General features: G+C 46.7%; 1 protein-coding gene across 3 annotated transcripts in view; it reads right to left on the bottom strand.

Moving 5' to 3' along the window:
- fbxl9 (F-box and leucine rich repeat protein) overlaps positions 1–12,757 on the bottom strand; it is a 14,617-nt gene extending 1,860 nt beyond the window's left edge. The window contains exons 1-10 of one of the 3 annotated variants that reach the window (XM_061676301.1): positions 12,428–12,757; positions 10,675–10,776; positions 10,417–10,551; positions 9,404–9,583; positions 6,005–6,310; positions 4,224–4,440; positions 3,894–4,051; positions 3,190–3,405; positions 2,419–2,631; positions 5–222 (exon numbers count right to left, since the gene is read on the bottom strand). In XM_061676301.1, coding sequence (XP_061532285.1) covers positions 5–222; positions 2,419–2,631; positions 3,190–3,405; positions 3,894–4,051; positions 4,224–4,440; positions 6,005–6,310; positions 9,404–9,583; positions 10,417–10,551; positions 10,675–10,776; positions 12,428–12,481 — 1,799 coding nt within the window. In that variant the 5' untranslated portion in view covers positions 12,482–12,757. Of the gene's footprint in view, positions 1–4; positions 2,217–2,418; positions 2,632–3,189; positions 3,406–3,893; positions 4,052–4,223; positions 4,441–6,004; positions 6,311–9,403; positions 9,584–10,416; positions 10,552–10,674; positions 10,777–12,427 lie in introns of those variants that run through there. The other 2 variants (XM_061676302.1, XM_061676303.1) reach the window with 2 other exon arrangements.

Here is a 12,757-nt window from a genome sequence, read left to right as displayed (position 1 = left end):
TTACTTATCCGTGATGCTATTGCAACCAGAGAGGTAGAGATGCTGCAGCCGGTGAAGGTGCGGCGCCGCCTGCGCCACGCCCCGGTCGCTTATGCGCGCGCAGTGGCTGAGCTCCAGGCCGGCGAGGGCACGGCAGTGCCGGGCAACTGCCGACAAGCTGGCGTCGGTGATGCCGGGCAGCGAGGACAGCGAGAGATGTTGGAGGTCTGTGAAGCGCACCACCTGCGCATGTAACACGCAAACAATGAATCCATCTCCATAGGACACGGCAGGGGCAACCGTACTGCTCTGTGAAGGCAGAACCGAGGGGGGAGGTGGGAGAGATTGGGTGGAACAAACCACTTTTGAGGCAGCTGTATTCTTGACGTAGTCTATTTTTGCTGTTGCAATATTGCAACCTGTTCTGGCTTGAAAAGAAAAAAGAAAAAAGAAAACCACCTCGAATGTTTGGGGTGCCGATGGGCTTGAAACACCGACGGTACAGGGTGTCCCTACAAAAAGGAACTTAGTCTGGTACTGCCCATTACGCTTGCTTATTATATTTGTTTTTGTTTCTGCTGTATTAGCAATATGAGGGGGGCGGGGGTGGGGGGAGTGGTACTGAGAATGAAAAGAAATTAGAATATCGAGGGAAAGTACATTTATTTCAATAATTTGCTTCGAAAAGTGAAACTTGTATGTTATATTAGTATATTAGTTTCAAGCCTTTATTCATTTCAATTTTGATGATTATGGCGGAAAGACAGAACATATATATACATAAATAAACAAATCCAGTATTTCCCAAACTTAGATTCTCATGACTCTTGTCAGCTACTGTCATGACGGCAAAATGCCTGCCGAGGTTTTCCTCAGCCTTGAAATGGTCTCAGTCTGGCTTAGTAGGCTTGAGAATCATGGCGAAGACTGCTGACTTGGCGCTCGTGCAGAAAGCCATCCTTGACACACTCCATAAGGAGAAAAGGTCGCATAAAGAAATTGCAAACGAAGCTGGATGCTCACAGAGCGCTGCATCGAAGTACATTAGCACAGAGTGTTAAGAGGAAGGGGAAAAGGGCCACAAGTCACAAGGATGACTGCAGCCTCGAGAGCGTTGTCAAGCAACGGCCGATTACGAAATCCGCCGGCGCTTCGTGAGGAGCGGACCGAGGCCGGTATCGGTGCATCGAGAAGCAGCGCAAACAGACGTCCGCGCGACACGGGCTACAGCTGTAGTATTACGTGTGTCGAGCCGCTCCAGAACCAAAAACGACGTCAGAAGCGTCCGTACTGGGCCGTAGCCCGGTGGTCCCGAGTCCTCTTCTCAGATGAAAGTCAATTTTGCATTTCATTTGGAAATCAAGGTCCCAGAGTCTGGAGGAAAACTGAAGAAGCACAAATGGTCAAGCTGCTGAAAGTCCAGTGTGAAGTTTCCACAGTCAGTAAAGGTTCGGGGAGCCGTGACATTTGCTGGTGTGGTTCCGGTCTCTTTTGTCAACGCGGCTGTCTCCCAGGACATTTTAGAGCACTGCCGACGAGCTTTTCGGAGCCGACGGTTTTATCTTCCAGCACGATTTGGCACCGGCCCACAAAGCCAAAACTGCCAATACCTGGTTTAGTAGCCGTGGAATAACGGTACTCGATTGGCCAGCAAACCCGCCTGGCGTGGACCTGAGAAGATGAGAAATGCAGACAATCTGCAGGCCAATATCAAAGCAACTTGGGCATCTGAACTGCGCCAAAGGCTGAGCACCTCCATGCTATGCCGCCTTGACGCTGTCATTAATCCAAAAGGAGGCCCAACAAAGCATTGAGGGCATATTACTTGAATACACTTTTCAGAAGGCCAACATTTCTGTGTTTAAGATCCTTTTTTGGGTGGTCACATGAAATACTGGATTTGTTTAGATTTTGGTCTTTGTGTCATAATCATCAAAACTGAACCAAATACAAGCTTGAAATATTTCACTTTGTTTGTGGGGAACTAATACAACATCAAGTTTCACTTTTTGAACCAAACTATTGAAATAAATGGACTTCCCCTCAATATTCCCATTTTTTGGCACATCCCCGTATTAAAAAGTAGATTTTGGAGGTTTCTATGTGCAAACAAACTTTAAGTTGGCATTTCTTCAGGTATATACCTAAATTGTCCATTGTGTGAATGTGAACTGGCTGGCAACCGGTTGCTAAGGTGGCATAGGCTGCAGCTCACCTGCAACCCTCATGAGGACATGCTGTAGAGAAAATGGGTGGCCGTGAAGATATTTTAGACTAATGACAAGAAATGTTACAAATCTTGCAAACTTCATGCAGCAAACAAAAGCAAACAAAAAATACAAAATCCAAAGACATCTACGTGAGTTGTGTAAATCCAAACGAAATCGATGAGTAATGGCCAGTGAAAGAGTGAGCACATTTTTGCGTCTGAGTGTCTACCCGCGTGATGCTGCTGTCTGTGAGCTTGTAGCAGGACGACAAGTTGAGCTCTCGCAGCCTCACGAGGGCCAACAGCGACACTCCCGCTTGCCCTTTGAACTGCTCCAGGTCATCCGGCGTCACCAGCTTGGGACGCTCCTCGAAGGGCAAACGCGGAGGCTTGAAGAAGCCCATGTTCCCGAAGGTGCGCGTGAACCTGGGGCCCTTGTCCTCCTGTCAAGGGGAGTGGGGACATATGAGAGAAAATGTACTTTTTCATGTCTCCATCCCGGCGGAAGACCGGTTAGAGCGTCTGCCTCACAGTTCTGAGGACCGGGGTTCAATCCCCGCGGGGCCCCGCCTGTGTGGAGTTCGCATGTTCTCCCCGTCCGTGCCTGCGCGGCTTTTCTCCGGGCACTCCGCTTTCCTCCCGCATCCCGAAAACACGCATTCATTGGAGACTCTAAATTGCCCGTAGGCGTGACTGTGAGTGCGAATGGTTGTTTGTTTGTATGTGCCCTGCGATTGGCTGGCAAGCAGTTCAGGGCGTACCCCGCCTCCTGCCCGACGACAGCCGGGATGGGCTCCGGCACGCCCGCGACCCGCGTGAGGAGAAGCGGCTCAGAAAATGGATGGATGGACGTCTCCATCCCGTTGGAATGTAACACTGGGGCTAATGCACATAACTACCCACACCTCTTTGTCCAACGATTAAAAAAAAACACTTCTAAATGTTCCTCCTCTAAGAAACATAAAAGAGCAACAGCAGTGCTCTGCGTCCGTGCTGCTCACCTTCTCCTCGTCCGGCTCGCACGTGCTCGTCTCCACCATGCCCAGCAGGCCCCAATCCGTCACCTCTTTACACCAGCCCAGTCGCAGGACCACCAGGCCCTGCAGGTAGGTGGCGACGGCACGCACCGACAGGTCCGTCACGTTAACGCACGAGGTCAGGTCCAGTTCACGTAGAGTGGTGCCGAGAAGTTGAGCGAGGGAGAAAACGGCCTCATCCTGAGGAGAGACGAAGGAAGACCTCATTTGGGTCACAGGGGTGCGCCCTGGAATTGTCGCCAGGCAACCATTCGCACTCACGTTCACGCCAAAGGACGATTTGAAGGCTTCAATTCACCGAACATGCCGCAGCTGACATTCGAACCCAACACAACTTGTTTTGTCTCATAATGGCGTTTCACATAGTTATTTTTAATAAGCGCTCTCCACTAAAATGTTGGTCATTTTGTGAACTTTTCTCCCTTTTTCCCTCTCAAGTCTGTGCGCTGTCAGCGATTGCCGCTCGAAATGCAGACTTGATTGTCTGGGTAAGGTCGGAGGATGACTTGACTCGCACGTAATTGGTCCGTAGCCTCTATTGCTGCGCTGCTTAGAGTTCAACTCAAACTCCAAAACATTCATCAGGCAGAAATACACCATGTTCAGATCACTTTCACCCCCAACACGAATGAGTTCATGAACCTCCGTTCGTTGAACTAATGACTGACCCGCATGTAAGTGCAGCTCCTGAGGTTGAGCTTCTCCAGCTGTGCTCGCTCACCACGGCATTGCGACAAACCTTTCACCATCTCCGCCCCACCGACGTGAAGACACTCCGATAGATCCAGACCCCTCAGGGATGCGACTGACACCAGGTCGGCGAGGCCTGCGGACCACATGAGAACCATCCCTCAACTTCGACAGCGGATATAAGAAAATGCCGAGCTTTTTAGGATGACGCGCTGTGGCGACCCCTAAAGGGACAAGCCCCAAGGAAAAGAAGAAGACACTAGCATTTTGAGTCTTTGAAATGAAGCCTCTACCGACTAAATGTATACCTGTTTCGGTGACCTTCCAGTCTCGTGACAAAGAGAGGTGCGTAAGCGAGCTCAGGCTTCGCGCCACGGCCACCACGGCCCTGCCGGTCAGCTCGGCGCAGCCGCTGATGTCCAGCTTCCGGAGGCCGGGTTGGTGCTTCACCAGAACTTCCACCGAGTAGTCCGTCAGCTCCTTGCAGCTTTGCAGACAAAGCTCCTCCAAGGACACGCCTTCAACCTGTGACAAAGACCATATCAACCGGGGGTTGGGAAGCGTTTGTGTACAAGTGCCACACTAGATTTCCTAAGCAGACGGCCAGGTCATTCGCAGAAGAGGCGATAACAAGGATTGTGGATGTAAAATATGGAAATGATTCACTCATTTTTAAGTATCATTTATCATTAATTTCATTAGCCAATTATTTAATAATAATCAGTAAATAAACACATTGTTAAATGTATATCACTGGAGTTGGCCCAAAACCTGCTACGTCCAAATTTGCTCAATTTCAGATTCTTTCATAAATCGATACGATTGGTCAGTGCCCACCTGGGTATGTTCCATCCATCCATCCATTTTCTTTACCGCTTACCCTAACTCGGGTCAGGGCTTGCTGGAGCCTATCCCAGCAATCTGTGGGCGGGAGGCGGGGCACACCCTGAAGCGGTCGCCAGCCCATCGCAGGACACATAGAAACAAACAACCTGTCCCACTCACTTTCAGACCTACGGGCAATTTAGAGTCGTCAATCAACGTCCCACGCATGTTTTGGGGATGTGGGAGGAAACCGGAGTGCCCGGAGAAAACCCACCACATAAAGTGTTGAAAATGGCATGCTCTCCTTAACGATGCAATGTTAATGGCTTAACACACGTGTTGTTTTATGGGGGTTTCCTGAAGAGTGATGGTTTCGGCGGTATTGTACATGGTTTCCACCTAACGACAGCGATATGTAACATTTTCTATTCTATTAATGGGTCTTATTGTATGTTTAACAATAAATTAACTAACACATTTTTTATGAACTCTAAATTACCCGTAGGTGTGGATGTGAGTGCGAATGGTTGTTTGTTTGCATGTGCCCTGCGATTGGCTGTGGCAACCAGTTCAAGGGCGTACCCCGCCTCCTGCCCGATTGTTGCTGGGATAGGCTCCAGCGCGCCCGCGACCCGCGTGAGGAGAAGCGGCTCAGAAAATGGATGGATGGATATTATGTAGGGCGGCACGGTGACCATCTGGTTAGCACCTCCGCCTCACAGTTCTGGGGACCCGGGTTCAAATCTGCCGTCGCCTGTGTGTAGAGTTTGCATGTTCTTTCCATGCCTGCTTTGGTTTTGTCAGGGTTTCTTCCAACACCCCCAAAATCGGGCGGCACGGTGGACGACCGGTTAGAGCGTCTGCCTCACAGTTCTGAGGACCACGGTTCAATCCCCGGCCCCGCCTGTGTTAATTGAAAACTCAAAATTGCCCGTAGGAGTGAATATGACTCCGAATGGCTGTTTGTTGATACGTGCCCTGCGACTGGCTGGCGACCAGTCTCGCTTGAAGATTGCTGGGATATGCTCCAGCACGGCCGCGACCCTAGTGGCGGTAAGCGGTAAGGGAAATGGTAGATAGATGAACTATCATGTAACGAACGATACGACACGATAACAATGTAAATGCTCGGTGGGCTGAATTAAACAACGGAGTAGGTCGTACGTGACATAAACACCGACTAACCCGAGACGTTTACATTCACTGCACAAGATTAGCGCATATATTCCTGGACATAATTTGCAGAGATGCAACATTTCCTAACCTGGGCGATACTGCGAAGGGACTCGGGGGCGATGGCGGTTCTGCTGAGGTCCAAAGCGACGAGGGTAGCGCTTTGCTCCGTTAGCAACTTCCGCAGGTTCCTCAGCGAGAGGAGCGCCGAGGAAACCTCGACAGTTCCCACGGGGCATCCGCGGTAAGGGTCAAATTCAAAAGCGATGTGGCAGCCAGCCAGCGAGAGGCGACGGAGGCGAGGTGTGCAGCTGGTGAGGCGGTTGAAGGTGAGGTCAGAGAGGTAGCGCAGGTCGGACAGGTCCAGTTCTTCAAGGCTAGACAAGGCAGACTTGACCTGGAACACAATGTCAAATATTGGGGATTTTAAAGGTCCCGCATTTTGGCTATTTAGACCTCCATATAGTGACTCTCTAACATGAACTTGGTTTTGTCATACGAGTGTCCAGAAAATTCCCCTCTGACAGCTACTTCTGTTTGACGCGGTTTTCAATTCCGCTTTGTCCGCCCTGTTTCCCCTGATTGGTTGCCTCTGTGAGAGCAGACGTGTTTGTTATGTTGACAGCGCCGGCTGGGGGCGGAAAGGGAAGGCGGAGATCTTCGCATGTGACGTAGATAAGCTCGAGAAATTCGATTGACCTGAACTCTCGGCAGAAAAACGTCTGGAAATGCGTGATTTTAAGATTGTAATTCACATTACAGAAAATGGATGGCTAGTTGGTTGTTTTATTTGTTTTTAATGTTCCAGTGTTTCCTCACTGGGAGGCTGTCAGCTCGCAGCTTCTGTCGCTGGTGGCCCTCCGTGATGGCGCTTCTTCACTCCACTCTGCTCGGGCATGTTCCAACAACTATGTTATGTATTTAATCATCTTTTTTGAATCGTAACTTCTTTTACACATGTGTGTTTCGTGTCGCAGGGGCTCGGAGACTGCTGGTTTGTTGGAGGAATGTGTTTGTGTCTTTTATCATTTGTCTTGTGAAGCACTTGTGTTGCTATTGAAGTATGAAATGAGCTATATAGATGATTGATTGATTGACTGTCAAATGGATCCTGAAACACACGGGTAGCCAATGCAATGATCTTAAAACCCGTGTAATGTGCTCCTACCCCCTGGTCTTCAGCCAATAAGAGATTTTTAAAGGGGACATATTGAGCCAAACCAACTTTTTCTAGTATTGGGGATGTAATATTGTCTCTTTGGTGCCTCAGTAAACCTGTGAAATGTGAATTAAAATCGTCCACGCATTCCTGAAATCCAGACGTTTTTCTGCCGAGAGACCTGAAATCAGGTCATTGGAATTTCTCGAGCTTATCGACGTCACTAGCGAAGATCTCCCCCTACCTCTCCGCTCCCAAACCAGCGCTGTCAATAGAACAAACACGTGTGCTCTCACAAGTGCGCCTTCTAAACGGAAGCAACCAATCAGGCAAAAGGGGGCAGTCTTACTTAGCCAAATATGTACAAAGCGGATACAAAACTGGGTCAAACAGAAGTAGCTGTCAGAGGGGCCTTTTCTGGACACTTGTATTACAAAACCAAGGTGTTTTTTTTTTTTTTCTTTTTAAATGAAATTGACACTTTTATACTAATTCCATATTAGAGAGTCACTATATGGAGGTCTAAATAGCCAAAATATGGGACCTTTGAAGACCACAAAAATTGTATTCACTGAAAACTGCATTGGTTAGTCAGAAAAATTAGGACAATAGTTTAGACCACAGTGTATTGTGGAAAACTTATTTATTAGAGCAGTTTAATTCAAAACGTGAAACTTATAAATGTATTTTATAGACACGCAGAATAATATATTTCATACTTACTTTGGTGTGATTTTCATTTTTTATTTTGACGATTATAGCTTACAGCTAACATAAACCCCAAATTCGGCATCTAGAGAAATTAGAATAATACATCGGCAGCAATCAGAATGATTTGATTTTACATTCGGTATGGAATGGGCCTTCTGTATTTTAAACTGTCTTTATTGAATCTGCATAATACATCAAGTTTCACTTTTACGAATTGAACTATACTTAAATACAGTGGGAAGAAAAAGTATGTAAACACACTTCTGCATAAATCTGTCACAAAATGTAATCTGATTTTCGAAATCACAAGAATAAACAAACAGTCGGCATGAACGAATACCAAACGATTGATTAAATGTTTTCATTTTTTTATTGAAGATGTAAACATTCCCAGGACAGGGAGGACAACGTAAGTGAACCGTTGGATTTTATAACTGGTTAACCGTCCTTTGGCAGCAATAACCTCATCCAAACGTTTCCTGTCGTTGCAGATGAGACGTGCACAACATCCATCCATTTTCTGAGCCGCTTCTCGTCACTAGGGTCGCGGGCGCGCTGCAGCCTATCCCGGCTATCGTCGGGCAGGAGGCGGGGCACACCCTGAACCGGTTGCCAGCCAATCGCAGGGCACATACAAACAAACAACCATTCGCACTCACAGTCACACCTACGGGCAATTCAGAGTCTTCAATTAACCTAGTACGCATGTGTTTGGGATGTGGGAGGAAACAGGAGTGCCCCGGGAAAACCCACGCAGGCACGGGGAGAGCACGCAAACTCCACACAGGCGGGGCCGGGGATCGAACCCCGCACCCCAGAACTGTGAGGCGGACGCTCTAACCAGTCGTCCACCGTGCCGCCACGTGCACAACAATCGGGATGAATTTTTAAGCATTCCTCTTTACAAAACCGTCGCAGTTGAGCAAGATTCCTGGGATGTCTCGTGTGAATAGCTCTCGAGGTCACGCCACAGCATCTCACTCAGGTTGAGGTCAGGACTTTGACTGGGCCACTCCAGACCACATACACTAATTTCTTCGTCTAAAGTCATTCTATTGTTGGTTTTCTTTTGTGTTTTGGATCACTGTACGGTTGCAACACCCGTCCCCACCCACCCGTGTATTTTCTAGCGGCCGGAGCAGCTTTAAGCCACACCTGCAATTGTGTTTTATTGATTGGACTCCAGGTTGGCTCACGGCTGACTGATTAGCTCTTGGAGAATCCGTCGCCTTACAGGTTCGCTTCCATTTTCCTCCCTGTCCTGTGAATGTTTACACATCATTTTCAAGAAATATATGAAAACAAATAACTGTTTGTGTGCTGTTAGTTTAAGCAGATGCTGTTTACTCTTGTGATTTAGATGAAGATCAAACCACATTTTATGACCTATTTATGCAGAAATTTTAAAAATTCCAAAGAGTTCGCATACTTTTTCCACTGCACATTAACTTTTCAACAATATTTAAATGTATTGAGATGCACCTATATATATATATATATATATATATATATATATACATTTCATACGCAAAGAACTGCTCTGTATTGAATATAAAACACAATACGTGAGATGTCAAATCACTTCCCATTAGAATGTCTATAACTTATGTTGGATTTAACCTGCTGTCTGTGTTCCTTCCTGGAGAGGAACGCTCCAGACATGAAGAGGCTGTCCAGGCCTCTTAAGTCGAGCCTGCGGAGGGACGTGAGGCGAGGGAGGAGAGCGAGCAGCGAGGCCTCTGTGACACTGCTGCCAGGCAGGGCTAAACTGTCCAGCTTGGAGCCAACACGTAGACCCACCTGGTTGGAGAGAGGGGTAAGGGGACGCATTAGATTGAAGTAACATTGGACACGTACAGGAAGTGAGCATGTCCAAAAGTATGGAGTTCTCTGTTCTAGTTCATCCGAAATGTGTCGGATGGGGTTGAGGTCAGGGTTCTGTGAAAGTTCTTTCACAACGTACATCACCCAGGGATACCTTTATGGACCTTGCTTTGGACACTGGGAACAAATAAAAAGAGGCTTCCACACAAAGCTAGAAGCATAAAGTTGTCCAAAAAAAACAAAGTTTGAACATCTATCAAATATTATCAGTGACGTTACGATGTCTGTTTTAATAGTAGATCCATGTTTTTCTGTCAAATTAAGTGTACAGTGGTACCGTGACTTAAGAGTTTATTCGTTCCGTGATCAAGCTCATCACTCGATTTACTTGTAAATACGTACATTTTATAATGAGTAAAATAATAACACAGTTCATAAACTGAGGCATTCCTAAATGAAGGTACCTCTGTAAGAGTAGTCACTGACGTTATAGTGGTTTGTTCGCCTGACTCAGTTCCCACTCAGTAACGGTGTGAACGTGAGGTTGAACGCTCGCCTGCCTCTATATTTGCCCTGTGATGGACTGGGAACCAGTCCGGGGTGGATTAAACTTATCACCCGAAGTAAGCTGGGAGGGACTCCAGCTCCGCGCAAAGCTAAACAGAATAGAAAATGGATGGCTAGTTGTATTTCTGTTTCGATGCTCCTATTTGAGACTTGCGACATTCACCCGTCGCGATTAAAGCTGTACCCTGAATGGTGGCTTTCTGAGGAGCCGTTTCTGTTGACAAAAGCCCTCCAAAACTGACCTCCAGCAGCAGAGATCTGGACAAGCTGAATCCATCAAGCTGGCTGATGATCAGGCTGCAGCGAGACCTTCGCCCCAGACTCCTGACCAGCTCCAGGGATGAGGCTGAAGCCGGAAAGCTAAATATGGCATTTTTCTACACACAAAAAGAGAGACAGACAACAGTTTCTTTTTTTGTTTGTTTTGCTTTTTACTTGACGCATTGAACATTATTGCAGATTTGTGGACTTTACAGTGTAAGCGATGAGGCACAAATGACCTGAAAACACAAATCCTGGCTTGCAATGTACCAGCTGCGGCAGACCAGTGACGCTTCCTTTCTGTCTGAAGTCCGGAGGAAGCTCAGAATGTAGACTACAATCTAGAAAGACATAGAGGGACATTGTATTGGTCATGTCAAACGATACAACAATTGCGAGGAAGATGAAAAGTTAACCACACTGAGGAAATCATACAGTCCCCACCAAAAGTATTGGAACGGCAAGGTCAATTCCTTTGTTTTTGTTGTATATGTGAGGAGACTGGAGGGAGAAACCCCCAGAAACAAACAACTGAAAGAGGCTGCAGTAAAAGTCTGGAAAAGCGTTTCAAATGACGAACGCAACACTCTGGTGAAGTCAATGGGTCGCAGGCTTGATGCAGTTATTGCTGGAATTCTCAACTTTTGTCTCATATTCATCTTTTGATCTGAAACACAAATGTGTTCACTGTACAACAAAAACAAAGGAATTGACCTTGTCGGTCCAATACGTTTGGAGGGGACTGTATGAAATTATTCCAATAAAATAAGGACGCAAAAAGAGGTGTAATTAGAATTTGAAAAAAGATGCATTCAGTAAAGTAAGTTTGGTGAGTTTGTTGAAAAATTAAACTGGTAATATTACGAGGAAAGAAGTTGCAATGATGTGGGAATAAAGTTGGAATTTTACAAGCATTAAACTGGTAACATTATTGGGAATATAGATAGATAGATGGATAGATAGATAGACGCTGTGGGTCGAAGATGAAGGAGAGGTGGAAAGCAGGTTCTTAGGCAGAAAGAGAAGAGGAAAGCACAGAGCCTCGAACTGAATGCGGGGACTTTGAATGTCGGGACTATGACAGGAAAATCTCGGGAGTCGGTTGACACGATGATTTGGAGAAAGGGTGATATATTGTGTGTCCAGGAGAGCTGGTGGAAAGGCCGTAAGGCTAGACGTTTAGGGGCAGGGTTTCAATTATTTGACCAGGGTGTAGATGGGAAGAGAAATGGAGCAATGGTTATTTTAAAGGAAGCATTAGCAACAAATGTCTCGGAGGTGAAAAGAGTATCAGATCGAGCGATGAGGCTGAAACTTGCAATTGAGGGTGTTACGTATCATGTGATTAGTGGCTATGCCCCACAGGTGGGACGTGACCTAGAGGTGAAAGAGAAATTCTGGAAGGAGCTAGACAAAGTGGTTCTGAGCATCCCAGACAGAGAGAGAGTTGTGATTGGTGCAGATTGTAATGGACATGTTGGTGAAGGAAACAGGGGTGATGGAGGAGTGATGGGTAAGGTCGGCATCCAGGAAAGGAACTTGGAGGGACAGATGGTGGTAGACTTTGCAAAAACGATGCAAATGGCTGTAGGAACACTTTCCCCAGCGGGTTAGAAGAAACGAAAAGAAGAAGAAGAAGTTAATATATGAATGTTAATATCATGTTAAGTAATGTTATACTGTTCAAGCACTCAGGTCAGCTAATGTTGACTAGAGTGTTTCGTTTACGTTCGTGTCGGAATTTTGACATTCACTCGTTAAAATTACGTCGTTACAAAACGACTCAATTGTCGCTCTTTTGTTATTTTATGTACGACTCAATTCTCACACTATCACTGTAATAAACTGCAATATTACGCCTGTAATGTTTCTTTTTCTTTTCAGCACTCCTAGTCTGGAGAAATGAATTCCTGTGTAAAGTTTCCGTACAGATAACGTCCACGCTCTCTGTAAGCTAGCTCACTAGCATGTCTTTAAATGAACTTGCCTCACCTCCAAAGGCAACTCAGGTACTTCCAACGAGTCCTCCTCATCGCAGCCTTCCATGTCAGCGTTCGCCCTCAGTTAGATGTCATAAACACCCCACCTGACCTGAGACCTCTAAACGCATCAGGGCGGAATCTCTAAACGCATCACGGCGGAGCTAGTCGCTAGCTAGCTACCTAGCCTCAACCTCAACCACAGAGCCAGGCTACTGGCTAGCCGTTCATAACGACCAAAGTTTGAGGCAATGGAAAGCTGGAAAGTACAATGTTAAAAAAGAACAAACTACTTTGAACTGTTACCCTGTGATGCCGTAAACATTTATTCAACTCGTCGGCT

Source organism: Phycodurus eques, chromosome 5, assembly GCF_024500275.1.
Source record: "Phycodurus eques isolate BA_2022a chromosome 5, UOR_Pequ_1.1, whole genome shotgun sequence".
NCBI classification, from domain to species: domain Eukaryota; kingdom Metazoa; phylum Chordata; class Actinopteri; order Syngnathiformes; family Syngnathidae; genus Phycodurus; species Phycodurus eques.
This window is presented reverse-complemented; position numbering and strand designations above follow the sequence as displayed.